Source organism: Tursiops truncatus, chromosome 14 (genome assembly GCF_011762595.2).
Source record: "Tursiops truncatus isolate mTurTru1 chromosome 14, mTurTru1.mat.Y, whole genome shotgun sequence".
In the NCBI taxonomy this organism is placed as follows: Eukaryota; Metazoa; Chordata; class Mammalia; order Artiodactyla; family Delphinidae; genus Tursiops; species Tursiops truncatus.
The window spans coordinates 38,496,047-38,515,560 of record NC_047047.1 but is presented as its reverse complement, the minus strand read 5'-3'; the positions used below and the strand labels follow the sequence as shown (position 1 = coordinate 38,515,560).

The following is a 19,514-nucleotide window of genomic DNA, read 5'->3' as shown; positions in this document are numbered from 1 at the left end:
AAGAGGAACAGGTCAGACAGACATCAGCTGACATTCAGAAAGTTAGGGTGTCCACCCCACCCCCCAACCCCAGTCGTTAGAGAGCATCGTGGGAATTTGGATTTTCACGCTTCCCAGTTACCAGTCTGGAGAAGAACCTAACTAACTCACACCTTGAATGCTAACACATACCTTACTACCCTCAGGACATTCAAGAAATTCTAGTGACAGCATTCCCAGTGAAAGTCTCCCCCACTGCCATCCCAAACACTCAATCCAGGTCAAAGCACAGAGGTTATATGTAAACCCTTTCTCAGATGGTGGACAAGTCAGACTGAGAACAACAGCTTTGAAAGGACCACGTGCCCGTGCTTATTGCTCCAAAGCTGGACCCAAAGGGCTCTCTGCTTTGGTGCCTGTGTTTGAACCCCCACTGAAAATATTCCAGTAGCTTCTCTCTGCCACCCTTCTCCCCCTTTCTCCACCGCCCCAGCCTCAGATGTTTTCCTGGAGTTGATCTTACCCAAAATGTACGTATATCAAGGAAGTGGGAAAGAGGAGGAGAGGGAAGGGAGAAAACCTCAGGTACTATCCCCGATTCCTTGACTGTCTTACCCATGGGACCTGCTCAGAAATGTGCCACATTTTAACGTTTGTTAGAAAGAACAGGATGCAAAGCTGCACAGAACCCACATTCACGACCATCTGTATGAACCACAGGTCTGCAGTCCTGACCAATTCCATCTGACACTAATGTTACTCTACATGAGTAGAGTTCAATGAGGGTTGATATGGGATGTGACAGAGTAAATCAGAATTAGATTAAAAACAAAAGTTTAGAAACCGATGCTACACTGCAGAGCAAATGGGACTTGAAGGCCAAATTTCCCCTAACTGCCTTCAAGTCATTTTCCCTATTAGAGCGTTTGCCTGCCACCCCTCTGCTGGCAGTGCCGCAGTCACAGCAGAAAGTAGAGTAGAATGCATATAGGAAGGCTTGAGACGTTCCTCTTTAGATACAATACCCATATATTTAATATATAGCAATTAACTTCTGGTCAGGAGTCTGCAGGCAGCAAGTTGCCCCAAGCAGATAGTGGAGGAGGGGGCCCGGAGCTGGGACAAGCACAAAAGACAGGTCCAACAACAATGCCTGCTGTCAGCAGCTGAATTATTTTTATACAGGAATTTTTATCTCTATTGTACAAACAAGTACGTGTCTGTGCAGACTTGTTAAGCAATCCACTTGTATGTAGAATAAGATTTTTTTTTTCTTTCTTGCTACCAGTCACACAGCTCTAAGATCAGAAGAAATACATAGTCTTTGAAGCTGCTCAAATGTTTTAGTTAAAAGGACAGCAGTTGTTTTCAAAGATCCAAGAGTATCTTTATCAGAATTAAATTTTTCCTTATTGATTTTTTCCCCCTTAACATAACAAAAACATAACGTGAGAAGGTTACGATTTATTATTAAAATTTTTCTCAGCCTTTAAATCGTTCTTCAGTAGCCAGTGTTCACTTTTAAATGTAAAAGAATAATTTTTTTAAATCTTAGAATGGGATGGAGTAGGAGAGAGACACTCATGAAATTTAAAATTTAACATTGGTGAATGCATTGTTTTAACTATGAACTCAAAGACTTGGGAGAGGGGGCTGAAATGAGCAGTAAATGGCTCATTGTAAGCGGCCCCGAAATGTAAATAAATCACGAAATCGTGGTATCCCCTGAGTCGGTGAAAGGAAATGCTTCAGATATTTTTTTTTTTTTTTTGACCCAAAGAGAAACTCCATATTTAAAACCTAAAAAGCAGACGTGGCATGTAGTACCCTGTGCTCCAGTTAAGGTAAGAATCCAAGCTACACCTTATTTCCCTAAAAATTGACAGATGTGATTTTTTTTTCTGCAGCTTTTTATGCATCATTACATATCAAGAAGATGAACTGATGAATATAAATGTAAATGCCCCCATGCTCGGCAAAAGGCTTCCCTGTGTGTTTTAGAAAGTTCCAAAATAAAATAGAAAGTGGAGAAAGGGGGGACACCACAGCACCTGTGTTCTTTTTGAAAGCACCTTTGCAGGTTTCACAATAATTCCATTCTTCATTTTAATGGTAGTTTTTAATCAGTGGACTCAGCTCTATCTAAAACTAAAATCAAATGATAGGTGTAATTGTTCATTGCCAATGCTAACAACAGCAAAGATACACACAGAAACTCATTGTGAGTGACCACAGGTCCCCAGGTATCCCCTTCACCAACATGCCTGCTCCAGGTCCCCACTGGGAATTCCCTGGCGGGGCCGATTAAATTCTGAATAACAGGCTGACAACCCTATCTGGAAAAGGGTGTGCACGGCGTCTTCTCGCCTCCTTTAGAGGAAGTTTAAACCTAATCATCTCACCTTCAGTGGGTATAATTTGCTGTTTAGCACACCAAGAACTTGGTATTTTATCTATCTAAAGAGATCAAAAAGAAAAAAGGAGGGCAGAGTGGGAGCAAGCTGTGGCCTGGCCTAGCCCCTGTGCAGGGTGCTAGCTCAGAGCAGCAACCTGTGCAGGTAAGACTTCCAGCGGCATTGCATCAGATCCGATCACATCAGTCTCCAGGGTGAACCGAGAGGTGAAACGCTCCGGTGCCCTGTCTGCAAACTTCTCATTCGCCAGTTCTTGGCGGCTTATTTTTCCAGAGTGTTTTGTTTCAGGAAACGTGTGTATTTTTCTTTGTATGTTTTGTGGATTTACCACAACTGGTTCTGACAGCTGTTGATACTCTTAAATGAACACATTATAAAAATCCTCTTTAAAACCTCAAGCAACAGTGGACTCAAAAATAATGGTAAAATATTTTAATGGAGTTCCAGTTGAGAGTTGGTTAAAAAAAAAAAAAAGTACAAATGAAGGTACAGAAGTCCTTTAAGTCAGCGCTAGATTTAAACTGAATGTCTGTGTGTGCGCGTGTGCGTGTGTGTGTTTAATGGGGAAAGAGGGGTGTTGCAAATCACCACAAATATTTACACTGTACTCCCTTTGTTCAAATCACATACTTTTAACAGGAAAACCTGGAACTGTGGCTATTTAAAATTTTAAATATTCAAATGCCTGTAATTAACCATATGAAACAAATTATGTCACATTTCTCCATACCAGAACATGCAAAAAAATTCGGGTGGGGGATTGGGAGGTGGCAGAGTCGGGGAGACAACTCCAAGAGGAGGAAAGGATGATGTTTTCATTTTGCTATAGATCAAAGGAGAACAAGAATGGAAACTGTGGCATATCCAGCATTTTTACATTGCTGTCTTTCACACTGGGCTATCTAAGTTTACACAATTCCCCAGACTAGCTGCATACTAAGCTGGCTGTGTACAGCTTTATTATGGTGCGCTGGTGGAAGAAGCATTAATATTCCAGCTCCGCATCTGACAGGGCATTTACATGCGCCCATCTGAGCGGCACCTGAGAGATCTTCCAAGGTGCAGTAGCTGTGCGCCTATTGTAAAGGCAAATGAAGCTCACCTATTCCCTGCTGGGGTCACAAGTGACCTCACCACCCCCCCATGCCTCCAATCCTTCCCTTGCCAACCTAACTCAATGCCATCGCAGAATGACGAATGAGCTCAGAAATAGACCCTAAGTTACTAACCCTGCTAAGAACAGCAAAAGCCTTTGCTGAAATGTTTTAAAAATGCATAGGGAGTGCAGCTGGCCAGTAAAAAGCAGAGAGACAAATTCCAGTGAACCCAATATGGAATACGTTACATTCTAAAACTGATTAGAAATACAGTCTGATGTTTACTGGCTTCAAATTGAGTTTGGCATCAAGCATACTAGCTTTAATAATGCTGGCATTTTTTTAATTATTATTTTAAATCTGCCTTTGGTCTTTAGGAGCACATGTGGAGAGCTCAAGCATTCTTATTCATCAGGTTACATTTCCTAGAAATTAAGTTTGTGACAGAAAATGACTCTACTAGCAATAATATGGTCCGTGCTCAAATTAATTAGGTCATTGTTGTAAAAACTACATGGCAAATTACAATGGTAAATTTACTGATATTGGCCAGAGCTCTAACCCCTGGGAGTAAAGGGGAGAAGCAGTTTAAGGATGCTTATTTACCTGGGTAGGAGGACAGAACAGAGGAGGGAGGGATACGATGCCAATTTTCTATTGGTATTACAAATAAAAATACTAGTCATTATCCATTAAATTATATAGTCTGAATATATTTTATGAACTTTATTAATATCCTCCAAATTGACACATAAAATTAAAACCTGTTCGATTTGAGATAGTGTTAAAAATGGGCCCTACGTTTAAATCTTTTTTTTTTTAATCCTTGTAATAACAACACTGCTGACATAACCATGACCCAAATGAAATCTGAACAAGCAGAAAGGTACTAAAGATCCTTGGTGATTAAATCTCTTGCTAAAAAAGTGGCAAGGTGCCAGGCTGGGTCCAGTTTGATGCTAAGTGACTTTTATTGCACAAAGCTGGTACTACTGTATGTAAAAACAGATTTGGGCTTCGGGTAAATTTTGTCAAATGATTTCTTTGTGCAATAAGGGTGTGAACAGAGCAACCGGAGTAGATTAAATTAACATCAAGTGACGCAATCTCGGTGCATCTCCCTAGCTGTGCTACTTCAGTTAAAATTTCATATTTTCCCCCCAAACGAAAGCCGAACTATCTTCTTTTTTTCACTGACTAGTGTACAAGGCCACCATTCACCTATTCTCCTTTTTGAAATACTTTCACTAAGAAATCACAAAATTCTGAAAAATGCTTCCCTAGGATTTGCACGTTTGTTACATACTTCAATTTAGTACCCCCCCACACACACATTAGCCAAACTGCACTAAGGCTGCAGTGTGACAACAATGATTTTCCAGGATTCTAAAATGTGCCATTAATATGCATCCAATTCACCTCTTCCCTGAGCTTGAAGTTTGCTGTCCTGACGCTGCCTGCACGTGTCTATACTCACTTGCATTTTCCAGCCCATGGGCAGCTCCACAATTAAATGCCACATTCACCAGGAGAAAGGTGTGCAAAACAGATTTCAGATCCTTTAAAAGTAAAAGGCACAACTTGCAATACAACGAGGAACTGGGTGATTTGAGAAATTACAGCACTGTTTTTTAAGCTTTCCTAGAATAAACACAGAGAATGGGAGGGAAACTTTCCCCCTCTGCTCCTGTTCTTGAAGTGAATACATATTTGTGTTTCCAATAGAAGGCCATTTTTACATTAACTGTCTGTAACAGCAGGAGACAGAAAAACTAACACAATCTCCACATCACACACAGGATGATCTTCATATCACGTGGCCCTATTCTCAAAACTATTTATAAAAGACAACTAGGAAAATGCACAATGCATCTTTCCTGTGTCACGGAAAGGGTAACGTCGGAAGAACTTTGGGATCTTTGGGATCTTCCACATTGTAGATTTTTTTTTTCTTTTTGGCTTGCCGAAGTAAATTTAGCAGCCATGCGGGCCACTGTGTTTAATTAAGCTTTCAAAAGTCCTCTGACAATGCCAACAATTGTAAGACACTTCTGCGGCTCAATCATGCAATCGCTGTGACAGTTCTATTTACAATTTGTCTTAGAAAGAGTTTCTCTCACATTGTACTTTGACAAAACATCCAAGCTGCCAGTTCACAACCTTTCTCTGTCTTATTTACAAATACATCTTGTATATAGGACTCCCAGTCTCATGAACATGAGCCTTTGGGTAATGGTCCCACAAACACAGGCTCCCAATGAAAATCCTAGGTATTTATTAGGAAACAATATTCTTTAGTCTCTGGATGTGAAGGTTAAATAAAATGTTCACCAGTAAACTAGGGTTTTGTTTGTTTGTTTGTTTGTTTTAGCTGCCATGCTAAAAATTCACTTCAGAAGTCAGTGGTTTTTATTCAGAATCACACAAATAAAGAGAAATGAAAAATAAGAGGTTATAATAGGATACTATAATTTATAGTCTCATTTACAATTATACCATAAAGTACATCTTCCAGTTCAGTCTGAGATAAGAAAGAATTCAAATGGGTACAAAAAGAAAAGGCAAGTTGAGTTTCTAAATTCTAAAAAGCATGAGTATGTTATACTTGATTTACCTTTAAGTAACATGCTTATATATTTCTGGATTGAATTAGTATTTCTCCTCTCACAGAGCTTCTGGCTTACATATTATTATCTGGGTATGAGGTGTATTGTCTAGGCAAATAATTTTTCAATGCCCTGACATCAATGTCTATGTTCATGATTTTAAAGAGAAAAAATGTTATATATCAATAGCAAGAGACTTCACTACACTTTACAGGACTAATATTTTCTCCCATTCTCTCAAAAAGCTAACTTTATGACAGCCCAACCCTAATTTAAAGATTTCTATGTGCAACAGCCAAAACCTCAAAGCTGACACTGTGGGATAATATTTTTTGGCCTTTTCTATAAGTGAACAGCAGCTCCACAGTCACTAATTTCAATGAATATTTCCCCCTCATAAAACAGGAGTCCAGAAAACAAAACAAAACCCTAATTAAAAGCCCTGACTGCCAGTCAAAGGCTGCTGATATCTGACGGTGGATATCTGACACATAACATTGATGAACTGGGCCCTGCACAATATAACCTGCCCATTTCCAGTTAAATTAGTACGACTTCAGTGGTCTCAGTGGATCACAGTCACACAATATTTTGAATGAAATGAAAAAAAAAAAAAAACCTGATCAACATATACGTGTGTATTCAATCAGGTAAAAATCATCCTTTCTAAAAAATACTCGGCTTTGAGAGGCCTATGTACAGCCAAAACCCACACCATCTTACTGAAGTTTTAAAGGACACTCAATCTCCTGTGTGAAAGCCCCAAATTCTAAGCTTTATTTATCTCAGGAAGAAGATCTGTCACTGTTTGATTCCAGCTTCCTGCCTATAAAACAGCACAGAGCACACAGTAAGCTCACATCCAACTTACAGCACTTTAATAAGGCCTTTCCTACACAGTGTATTTAAATAACTACCTCTTATATGGCTGCCAAACATATTCTTCTAGAGATTCATCAATATACCTCTTTCCTAATACAGAGCATTGCTCCTCCTTTCTTCTTGTGACACAATTCAAATATCTACTGAATGATTACTCTTATTGTTTCCCTCCTCACCGTAAAAAGAAAAGCAGACTTGGGAGTTGTGAAGACGTGCTCTAGAGAAATGGGCTGGGAATACACAGCCGTCTTCCAGAACTTCGCTTCAGAGGCACCTAAGGGCCAGGGCATCTTAATTTACGTGCGATGGCAGAACGTTAATTTCACCATAGGAAACTCCTTAATTCATTACCGTGAATTATGAAAAGTCGTGACTCTAGTTACTGACATCTCGCTTTGCGATGCGACCACGCTATTTACGTTCAGCCAATTCCAGGGTGGGAACAGGTGATTACACACAATGAAAGGAATCAAGACTTTGTAATTATTCGTGAATGAAAGGTTTACCTCACCTGGGTCGCAGCACTGGTGCACCCACTGAATATCTCAGATAGCTTAAGTAGCTCTTCACCTCAGTGTAATTACTTAGCATTAGCCCTATAAAACATATTTTAAATGTGCTTTTTGGGGGGCTTCTTTGAGCTCTCTTACTGCACTAGTCCTTAAAAAAAAAAGAACCTTTATGACAACCAGAGAGTTAAGGAAAATATCTCTTCTTCTTCCCTACGTAGATTTACAACTGGGACAGCAAAAAGCCTTCACTAGAGAGCCTTCCCCCTAGCTTTTAGATTTCTCCTCTAAGTACAGAGGCACAGAATTTTCAAGCTGGTTAATCTGAGACTGAGTAACCTACTTGGGACCTCAGTAAGGAGTGTGGTTTTAATTCTTGCTTGACAGACACTGTGTTTTGTCTTTTAAACGAGCAGCTCGATATGTAAATACGATGTTACATCACGCAAGTGTTACTCCATATTTGGTGATTTAGAAAGGCTTTGGATCTCCTAAGACGACAAATCCCCTTCCGCTTGCTCTTGCTTCATTAATCATGCCTTACACTTCTGTTCATTTTCCTTCCAGTCACAAGACAGCACATGGAAATGGTCATTGCCATATCCTGCTGGGGGGCAGGGAGGGGTGGATAAAATCTTAACCTGCATGTCATATAAGCTACATGTGGTGGATTCGAGAAAAATATTTTGTGAATGCACCTTCCCTGGCAGCAGATTTCTCATTTCACTAAAGGAAAAGTATCTGAGTGTTGTTGCAGGCAGCATTAAAAAAAAAAAAAAGAGAGAAAGAAAAAATGCCACGTTTGATTTTAATGATCAAATTCCAGAGGGGGGGAGGAGAAATAATACGACATTTAATCCCCTCTGGACTACTGACCCACTACAGTTCAACTCTGTGGTCAAACTAGGTTGAAGGGACAAGTTCCAATGAATCAATTGATTCTATGCACTACCCTTCCTAAAACTGAACAAACCCTCTGCCTTTTGGGGGCAGCAGCAGGGGAAATAGAGGGGAGTGACCAACCGACAGGCATGCCGGTTTTGTTACCACAGAATCTGCATTCACTTCATCTTGGACATTAAATCACCGTTGTTTCATTTTTAAAAATGTTTTAAGGGTCGCTGTATAATGTTGCTGTTTATCACTTAGAGTGGGGATTTAAGTCCCTCTGTTAGCCATTAATTCCTTTTCCCTTGAGCTGTTGAGAAACCCACACCCCTAGCTACCTTTCTGCTAAAATTAACCAAAGGAAGCAGAGCTGTTCAACGTGTGTATATATTTTTCCAAGAGAATTTTTACATTATGTTATAGCAGAAACAGTGGAAGTCTGCACTGGACATTTGTAAGGGTGACATGTGGTTGTGTAAACCACAAACAAAATCAAGATACATCTGTCAAAACCACATCAGAGACAAGAGAGAGCACAGAGAAGCATTTATCATTTAGCTGAGGAGGCAGGCTGCAGGGAGCAGCCGTTCCTGTCAAACCAACCTTTTGAAATTTCCAACATGCCCTTAAACTTTTCGAGTAAGCATGTCTGTGCGCTTCAGCAACTGCCCTCTCTACTCTGGCCTGGCCAGTCGAAAATGGCATCTTAAAGTCAAGGTCACGGTGTCATCCCACCACGGGGCTGTGTTTAATTACAGCCCCATACGGGCTGACAGCCAATATGGATCCAAGGCTAGCCCTGAAACTCAGTTAACTCTTTCCAGCCCCTCCAAAATGCCCTTCCAGCCCACCCAACTTCATGGAAACATCGAGAACAAACTGCACCCCTAGGGACGTCTGATCAAGTATTCTGACTCAAACAGGTCACTGGCTGAACTACAAATGCCTATACAGCCACTTTGCCTCTGACTTGTCACCAAGGCTGGAAATGGACCTTGGAAACTGGGCTAGGTGTAGTAAGGTTCAACACTTAAAAATGAGAAGGGGAGAGAAAAGGAAAGAAATTCAGAATCAGCAGATCCAGAGAGAGGGTATCAGGTGTGTGTAACCTATTCTGCCTACATTTGATTCGGTGAAGTGGAAAATATTTATTTTTATGTGTTCTGGACATAAGCAATAAGAATGCTTATTTTAACATTACAGGGCTGTCATGGACAGTCACATGGAGAAATACAGAAAGCACTTCACCACTCCTTAGTGCTTGGCTACAGCGCCTCTGAAAATGAAAAGAAAACATGCAAACAGCTTTTCTCCTTGCTTCTCATTTACCTGCTATGTGTTCCTGTTTGGGGCAAATTCCTCTAGATGACGTTGATAAACAATCGTCATCCTCTGGCGTGACCTGGATGCCAACCTCCACGGGATTGGATGCTTTTTTCATCTCGATTGGTGAAGGGGAAGGTGGCTTATCCACAGCTTTTTCTAAGCAGAGGCTGCCATTGCATTGTTTCCGTTTGTGCTCGATAAAAATAAGAATGTCCCCCAATGGGAAGTTCATCTGGCACTGCCCACACGTGAGGAGGTCATGGTCCCCTTCTGGAGCTCCCAAAGGGCCGTGGTCTGGTTCATCATCTGTAAGAATGGCTTCAAGAGGTTCGGCTGTGGTTGAAGAAACAAAAGCACAATTATTAGAGTGCCAGAAAGGAAAGAATACGGGGAAATACATTCTCAACCCCATTCCATCCCAGCACATTATGTAAAGGGTTTCTAGCCTCCTCCATTTAATGCCCAGAAAAATGTGAGCGTATAAAATGTACACGGATGTGGAAACTGTCAATAAGAAAGCAAATTTATCAATGAGGCAAATCATCATATATTTAAAGAAAACTGCCTGACTTGCATACTTCCAGAGAAAACACACACACCCCCCAAATGTTTCTGGTTTGTAAGTTTAGAAAGAATGTGACTGTTAAATAAATAGTTAATGCGGCAACATAAAGTAAGCTTAAATAATAACTACCCCCCAAAAAACCTGGTAAAAACATGGATTGAAACCAAATTTGTTTCTTTTTCATATAGAGTAAGTTGTCTATTGTGCCCAAGAATAAAAGGAGAGGTGAATAAACACACACACACACACACACACACACACACACACACCCTTTGTGTGTGAACATATATACTCTAAATATACAGAGACATGGCTTCATAAATTAGAAAGCTACTACATCACACAGAAAATGTGCCACATTTACACTGCCGTAATAAGAAAAAGACTGCATTCACCTGTGAAACAGATCTAAATAATAATCATAACGCAGCGTAATTCACAGTGCCAAAAACCTTTCTGATCTCACTCTCAGCAGTGCCACAAAATCAAAGAAATACCAAATTCACTGGCAATTCTTCTCAGACACATTAGCTAAATGGGATACTTTTGAGTACTTAAGAAAATAAGCCAATTAGTCATTTTTTCATTCTGAAGAAAGGAATGTCTAAAATATTCTAAACATGTTTGCAGTTGGTGGCCCCCATCACGTAAAAATCAGAATGGTCAAGCAAACGCCACATTTCAGATCAAGGCTGAGAAGTCCTTTCTTTAGACTTGAAATACTTTGCCTAATGTTGTCAAAGTTGTCTAATTTTCTGAATGAGCTCCAGAACGCTTCATTATGGGACTATTTCTGCACACATAATCACCAGCGGATGGTATAACAAGGTAGATATGTCTTTCATTCCTGTTTCCTTTTTTTTTTTTTTTAACCGTGCACCAAAATACTCCAGCATCTATTTGAACAGCTTCTATCATTTTTTTAAACTTCCAAAGGGGAAAAGAGAGTTGGTACGTCTCTGCTCCTGAAACCTTATGCTTACTCTATCACACACACACAAAATTACAAAATATGAAACATATCCAGGATGCTGCCAGTTAATAAAACTGAAGCAGATAATGTACAAGTCTTAAACAGTTAATCAGTCTGACCTTCTTTAGCAAGCTGCCAATTTCACATTTAATGAACTTAAAGCCACAGAGAATCAAAAAATAGATTTTAATTTGAGTGTAGAATATTGGAACAGATTTTGATAAAGTGCAAAAATCCAGTGAACTCAGGTTAAATTTATTTCAACCCTATCCAGACTGAATATTGAGGGGGAAGATCTGGAGTAACTCCCAGATGTGCTGGGTGAAATAATATTGAGAGAGCCCTGCCTAGCTGCACCTGTGCTCAAGTAGGACATGTCATAATTTCTAGCCTCTGGTACTCCTCCTAATTTAACATAAGGTCACCACAGGAATATGAAGGTTATATTCCTACTAATAAAGACAGCAAAGTAAGCACTTACATTTCTGTGCCCAACATACTGACCAAAAGATAAATACACATGCATACTTTTCAAATAAAAGGAGACAAACAGAAAGCTTTTGCATTGTGCTTCTATATCATTTTTCTCCTATTTGCTTTCATTGTGACCAAGTGAGGAACTGAATAAGGAAGTCATTCTCCAAGATCCCTCCTATGTGAATTAAGAATTTTAAGTACACATTAACGAATGTGGCTTTTGTTGTTGTTGTTCAGCATTAACTACAAGTTCTGAGGTTTACAGATTGAAGAAAGACTCCGGAAAAATACTTCATTTTATTAAAGTTAGTAGTACATAGAACCTTTGCACAAAAACATGTTTTTAAACTCCACCGTTAAGATTTGTTTTTTATTCCCAAGCCCTGACACATTTCTGAAAATGGAAATATTATTTGGGAGCAAAAGGAGATATTCCCCTAGTTATCAAACAGTTAAAGGTAATGTGGTACAAAACAGACTTGGTTAAAGTCTTCTAAATGTAGTGACTGAACTGATTTACAATCAAAACCAGGAAATGAAGTGGTAATTCAGAGGTTGCTGATTACACCTCCACATTTCACCTAATTAATTTTATAGGAGGCAAAGTTCTTGAAAATAACAAGATGATCAAATGTACAGATATAAAACCTATAACCTCAACATTTTCTATGCTCTTAACATAAATTATTGCTAATTAACAAGAATTATATCCTAATGTATGAAATACGGTTAACATCAGGCTCCCTGCTAAACATTTGGCTAGTGATGTTCAGAGAAATACCAAAATGTTTTATCATTGCTACTATATTATTAAAAATCAGACGAAGTGGGGCACAAAGAAAATATGAAAATACAATTCTCTTGCTGTAGTCTACTGATTTGCATTGACATCTTTTCTCAGTGGCAATCAACATTTCCTTTCTGGGCTCTGATAATTTCTCTGTATTTTAATGCAAATTCCCCTTTCCCTAAAAACATTCCTAACCTCAGCCATTTTACCCCCTCCCTCAATTCAATTCCATCCTCCTTCACTCCCACACAACCACCGTTTCTAAGCTCCGGCCTAAGCTCTGGCTACAAAGCGGGGAGTCCAGGATTGAAGTGGAAAGGAGTGGGCAAATAATCATAATAATTAGCCGCGAATTCTCTACAAGGGGAAAAAGAAATTGAAAATAAAATGCTTCTGCGTTCAAACAGCAAGACTGACTGAAACGTCTCAATGCCCCAGCGGCTGACTGAGATCTCCTTCCTCTCTCTGCAGTTGCAAAGGAATAAATTTAAAAAAAAAAAAAAAAAGCCTTAGAAGAAATGTAGGGAAGGAGGAAGGAGCTAGCGAAACGAGGGCTGCTGGGGAGGGGGAGGGGGAGGGGGAAAGAGAGCTCTGCCTTCAAGTTTGCTTTCCAAGTCCTTCCCTTTGATTGTCTTAACTGGGTAAGGAAGCAAACCGAGGCTGAAATGCAGAGAGAAAAAAGCAAAGAAACAAAAGCGAAGGCAGGGGCGACAGGCCGGGGGCAGGGGGGCCGGCGGGGGTGGGCAGTGCGGAAAGTGAAGTTGGGCGCTGGGACTCTGAGGCACAAAGCGAGCAGCGTGCTGGCCGCAGGCTCCGGCCGCGCTCGCTGGGAACACGTGCAGCGGCTGCCGCGGGGCCGTGGGGCCGGGAACCCGGGGCGGGAGGCGGCGGGCAGCCTGGGGACCCGATTGCTGCCTCCACGGCGGTCCTGCGTGGCCGCGGGGTGACGACGGTTCCCCAGGACCACCAGTTGGAGAACTGGGAAGTGAGGCTTGGAAAACTCGGCAGGTTAACCGGGTGCTGTCTCGGTATCAACGCACACACCAAAAGCGCGGGTCCTGAAATTCATTCTGTGTCCAGAGGCTCACACTTTTTACTTTGAGGGATCTCTGCAAATGTCTTTCTCCCGCAATTCCCGGCACCGGTGTGCGCAGCGCGGCGGCGGCTGCTGCGGTTATTCATTATTAATGACGCCGCTTGCCCGCATCATTATGATGATAACTATTACTATTGTTGTGATTTCGGGCTTCAAGGCGAGAGCTGCAGGAGGCGGAGGAGCCGGTGGCGGGGGGGGGGGGGGGGTCGGGCTGCAGAGCAGCCCTGCAAGCCCGCAGTGGCCGCCTCGGTCCGTGCTTTGCATGGGGGTGAGGGGGTGGAAGAAGTGAACCTGGAGACTAAGTGCAAACTTGCCGGATCCCGCCCTTTGGCCTTGCCCCGAAGCTGGAGAGCGCGCACTCCCCTTTCCTCCCTACCAAAAATGCCCGCCCGAAAGAGAACGAAAACTGCACCCCGCTCCACTCCCGGAGCCCGGGGGTGTCGGCCGCGCGCTTCTCTGCAGCCCTGGCAAGAAGCATTTTTAAAGTCAAAATGAAGAACAAAGACATAAGGGGTGATGGGAGGGAGGGGGGAGAAAGGGAATTCTGCCTAACCGTCCGTTTCCCCCACCCCCACCCTCGCAAAGCTCTTCCCTCCCGGCCGAGAAATGCAGAGCGGGGGTGGGGGAGGCTCTGGTACAGGTTCAAGTTCGCTGAGCTTTCTTGATCTTGTTCTGCCTCCTAGCGACCGAATGGCTCAGCCAGCCCAAGAAGCGGAGGATGGGGGCGGGGAGGGGAAGGGGGTCCTGAAGACCGGAATGGCTCCCGCTCCCCCCTGCGCACCCAGAAAATTAGAAAGGACAGACGACCGCACGCCCTTCAAACTGGTTCCTCAACGCAAAGCCAGCCCTGAGACACGGCGAGAGGGGGATGACCCACCCAGCCTGGGATATCTCCGGATGGGCCCAGGGTGGGTGGGGGACGGGGGAGCAGCCCGGACTGCACGCCTTAGTCCGTCCTTTGAGCCCCCAGTGCATCCTTCCGAAGAAGGGCCCAGCTTTCCCGAGTGCTGCGAACACTGCCCTTCCTTCCCGCCGGTACCTGCCGGGCTGTAACTTCACACCGCCGCGCGCCGCGTCTGCTCCGCATCCGGCGCGGCCGGGGGAGTTGGGGGCGGGGGAGAGCGGCGAGGGAGGGATGCGCGGGGGTGGGGAGAGGGAGGGCCCCGCAACGTGCCCGGGCGGGGGAGCTTTCGAAGTGTGTGACAAGTTCCAGGGCCCAGTGAAAAATTCAATTCCCTCTGCGCACCCCCCTCAAACACACACACCCCTTTAAAAAAATACAGAACTAGGTATAGGGTGGTCCTTTAAAATTGCAGCAAAAATTAAAATAAGGGTCATGAATGAGGAGGGGGAAGGAGGTGGGCCCTCTCATTCCTTTCTTTCCCTTGCAGCCAAACTTTCCTAAGTGCCCACCGCCTGCCTTTCCAGGCGCATTCTGTTAGCCAGGAGACAGCAACCCACTTACCCACCCACCCCCACCCCCAATATAGACTCACAAGGGTCCCCTGACCGACACAGGCCCGTGGTAGAGGACAAGAACTCAAGGGAGGGGTGCGTGGAGTCCCAGGGTCGAACACTCCCCAAAAGCATACTCGAACATACTACTCCCGTACCACCTACCACCCACCCCCACCTGGCTTGGCCGCGCTCAGGAGCTGGGGGCTGGTGGCCTGTCCCGGTGGGAGGGGGGCAAGGAAAGCACGTGGTGACCTCTCCGCCTCCCCGAGCTGGGGGCTAGAGGCGTCGGGGGTAGGGGGCGGACAGAACTCGCTTTTACGGCTGCTCTGCAAAATAAAAATGCTTTGCAAAGCCGAGTTTCTCCCCAGCCGATTTCGCAGTAGGGATGGCAGGGAGGAGGTCTGGGCATTATGCTGGGGGGTCAGAGAGGACCCTCGACCCGGCTGGCGCTGAGTCGCTGCACGGCCTGCCGCTGTGCCAGCGGGCGGGCGGCGGGCGCCGGGTGGGCGATCCCGGGCGGGGCGGGGGCGCGGCGAGGCCCGGCGAGGCCCCGGCGAGGCCCGGCCGCAGCCGCCGCCCGCTCCCGGGCTGCCGCGCCGCGCTCGGTCCTCTGTCTGTTTGTTGGCAGGAGGCTCCCGCACACGCGGTGCTTGTAAACATTCAGACACGAGATTTTTCCCAATCAAAATCCACTTCCACTTTTTTTGAAAATCTTCCAAAAAATAGTAAGAGGAGGGAGTTCCTCGCTCCCTCTCTGTGCCGCCGGCGCTCTAAGTTTGCAACTAAAGAGGTTTTGGTGAAGGGGATAATTGTATTTTATCCCCTCTATTAGAGACTGTGAGATTTTTGCGGGGAGGGGGGCGATGGGGGAGCCAAAGAGGAGAGCGTGGCAGAAAACGGCCGGCGGAGCGTTAGGCTTCTGTTGTGGGGCAAGAAATTTTGCCCTGTTTTATTTTATTTATTTTTCACGTTTTCTCGCCGCCACTGAGGTTCGGCCGGGAGGGGCGGGCAGCGGCAACCCGGGCGGCAGCGGCCAGAGCGCCCTCCCTCCCTCTCCCGCTCGCCCCCGTCCCTTGCTCCTGCCCTTCGGCGGCGGCGGCGGCGGCGCGGGAGGGCAAGCGCGAGGAGCCGGCACAAAAGGCAGCGGGACAAACACCCACCTCGGGCCGGAACAAAAGGCGGCAGCGCCGGCCGCTGCTCCCATCCTTCCCGGTTGCCCAAGCTCTCCCTGCCGCCGCGGCCCCTCTCCAGACTCGGGAGACTCCAGAACGCCGGGGGCCCCCTCCCAGAATCCCACTTTCTCACTATTGTGGAGATGACTACTTTCCTCCCGGTGCACACTTGACCGTGAGCGCGCTGATGTCCGAGGGCCAGTCTCACCTCTTTTCTCCCTGGGAATTGTTTTTTTTAGACTTGGGCTCCCCACCCCCCCGTTTTTCTTCCTTCGGCGAGTGGAAGCAACCCCCCTTTCCCCTTCAGTTCCCTCCCCTAGGTTTGCACGAGAGTTGTTAGCATCCACAGCATTGTCCATTATTTTGCAAAACTGGAGGGGAAATCATTGCATTCCTTTTCGAAAAGCGAAATAAAGCAGAGGAAAGCAGGAAAGAGGAGCAGTCAAATTGTTGTAAAATTAAATAAAATTAAAAGGTTCGTGCTATCCCAAAAGTGTACATAAGGCTATGGTTCGGGATGGGATGAGACTGGGTTTTTTTTTTCCCCTCTCCCTTTAATCTCTTTTATCCCGACGCTCGGAGGTTTTTTCTCGTGAAAAAAATTTTAAATGCATGCACACACCCCTCTCTCCCCCCTCTCTTGCTTCTCGTCCTGCGCGCTCTTGTGATTATTAATAATTATTATTACTATTATTGGGTTACTTACGCGAGAATTCCCGTTTGCTTAAGTGCTGGGGTTTGCCTTGCTTGCGGCGAGACATGGTGGACTGCGGGGCGGGCGGCGGCGGCGGCGGCGGCGGCGGCGGGCGGACGACGGCTCGGTTCACATCGGGAGAGCCGGGTTAGAAAGAAGGAGACTCCAGAGAAAATATCTTCATCAGTGCCTTTTGACATCCAAAATAAATTAGAAATAATACAAAGATGGCGCAGGGAAGATGAATTGTGGGAGAGCCGTCATGGCTTTTTTTTTTTTAAGCAAAAAAAAAAAAAAAGAGAGAGAGAGAGAGAGAGGAGAGATAGAGGGGGAGAGAGAGAGAAAGAGAGAGAGATGAAAAAAATGGCAAAAGCCCCCCTGAGCTGCAAGTTCAAGTGCGGACGTGACGTCCCTGCGAACTTGAACGTCAGGAGTCTGGATGGACAGAGACACACAAAACATGGGCAGGGCGAGCAGGAGAGAAGGGGAGGAGGGAAGGGGAAGCTCACACCAATGGACACACATCAGGGGCTGGACATGAAAAAGAGACCAGGACAAGCCAATGGCCAGTGCGGGGCGGGGGAGGTGCGGGGCGGGGGGCTCCGCAGACGCCAGACGCGGCCCCCGTGGGAGGGGCGGGCCGAGGGGAGGGGGCGCTGGGGCCGCGGGCTCACCAGTGGCCGCAGCAAGCGCCGAGGCAGCGGCGTGGCCGGGAGAGAAGAAAGGGGTGGCGGGGGCGGAGGGGGTGGGGAGCAAGACGTGCGCCCTGCTCCCCACCCCCGCATGCGGACCCTAAAATGAAAGATTATTTAAAATTTAAAAAACAAAACAAACAAACAAACAAAAACAGAGTGTACGGGGAGGCTGCAGGGGCCGGGGAAGCGCGGGCGGAGGGAAGCCAGGTAGAGTTGCTCCCGGACACCCTCCTGCGTGCGCACACCCACTTCCCCTCTCCGCCGCCGCCGCGCTCGCACCCCGCGTGCGGACGCCAGGGGCCGAAGCAAAAGCCTTGAGGCCGCGGCTGCGCTCGGGAAACTTTGCCCGAGGAGAGAATGGCAAAGAAAAATCACCCGAAGTTGAGAGCTGAGCCTCCAACTTACAGCTACGCGGCAGGCAAGGGGAGGCGGGAAGGAGCGCGCGGCGAAGCAGAGTCCAGCTCAAGTTTGGAGGGTTGCGGGTCCGGAAGGGCAGCGCCGGGGCCTCCGGGAGCCCGAGCGGCCTGGAGAGAGGGGGCAAGGGCGAGGGAAGCGGTGCAGACCAGGGCCGAAGGGCCGGGAGGGCGCCCCCCAGGCCAAGCAGGGGGGCCGGGGATCTGAACGTCCCGACAAACGATAGGGTCTGAATGCAACTGGGAGCAGGGAGTCGAGGCTCTCAACGGTCGCGGAAAGGGAGAGAAAGGCCGAGGAATAAAAAACAGGGAGCCGGACTCGGGGCAGGTTCCCTCCCCGGGAGTGGAGTGCCCGGACCCAGGGCGAGGGAGGCGCCGAGGCGTCCACCTCAACGGAGCTGCTGCCGGCCAGAGGACAAAGCCCGGGCAGTCCCGGGAGTGCCAGTCCCTGGGAACTTGCTCCCGGGGCCGCGGGAGGTCCCCAAGCCAGGTCCCAAGGAAAGACACACCCCCTCCCACTCCAGAGCTACTGCAAAAGCACCGAGGAATGGCAAGAAAGTGTTTCTTACAGGCAGAGCACAACTAGTCCAGTGCTGTTACCCGGGGAAAGAAAATGGGGAATGAAGAAAGAGCGACTGGCTCGCGGGAGCAGCGGGGAAGCCACAGTGATGGGGTGACAGCCCCGGGTCAGCGCCACGCTCCCCGGACGCCCCGGGCGGAGCCGCACACCCCGGAGCCCACAGCCCCCCTTCTGGCCTTTCTGCAGACGTTCCCAGGAAATTAGGGAAGACCTGTTGGAAATAAACCCCTGTCTCTTTAATGCGCGCGCGCGCGCGCTACTGCTGTCAAAAAGCGGGCTTCACTCTGGCGTGGGATACTTTCAGTTTTACGTAAAATGTACAGCAACAGCACCCCCTGCGATTGGAAAGTTTATTCAGAAACGTGCCCGCAAAGTCCCCCGGCGTCCCCCGCCTCCCAGCCTCCCCGCCTGCCTGCGCCACCCTGTAGCCTCAGCCGACGCCGACGCCGAGACCGCGCTGCGATTCCAGATCCGGAAGGGCACTGGGGGAGAGGAAAATGGACTCAGGTCCAAGGGAGGCGCGGAGGGTGCAGGGTGGAGGCGGAGAGCCGCGGCCCGCGACACTCCGAGCTGCAGGTGGACGTGTGTGAGTGTGTGTCTGCAGAGCGAGGAGCCTTCCTTCGCTCTCCTCCAAGCGGCTCCACAACCCCTTGTGTCTTCTCTTCCCCCTCCTCAGTCTAAGGGACGTCGTTTTCGTAAATTCACCTACCCGGCGCGGGGCTTTATTGTTTTAAGCTAGGGCCCCGGGCTTGCATGCGCGCACCCATCTCCGAGCCGCGCCGGCCAGCGGCTGTTTATTCATATGTTGCCTTCATAAAGTTTCAAACCCATTAGAAAATAACTGATTTGCCTAGCTCGGCGAAGCTTCGGGCCCCTCTAAGGAAGAAAAGGAGGTTTTGA

At 46.6% G+C, this 19,514-nt stretch overlaps 1 protein-coding gene across 6 annotated transcripts in view; it reads right to left on the bottom strand.

Moving 5' to 3' along the window:
* Positions 1-19,226, bottom strand: part of BCL11A (BCL11 transcription factor A) — a 99,736-nt gene extending 80,510 nt beyond the window's left edge. Inside the window, exons 1-4 of one of the 6 annotated variants that reach the window (XM_033838488.2) lie at positions 18,027-19,226; positions 17,601-17,718; positions 16,939-17,116; positions 9,705-10,034 (exon numbers count right to left, since the gene is read on the bottom strand). In XM_033838488.2, coding sequence (XP_033694379.1) covers positions 9,705-10,034; positions 16,939-16,993 — 385 coding nt within the window. In that variant the 5' untranslated portion in view covers positions 16,994-17,116; positions 17,601-17,718; positions 18,027-19,226. The other 5 variants (XM_033838490.2, XM_033838489.2, XM_073791360.1 and 2 more) reach the window with 5 other exon arrangements.
* Between the last annotated feature and the right edge of the window lie 288 nt (positions 19,227-19,514).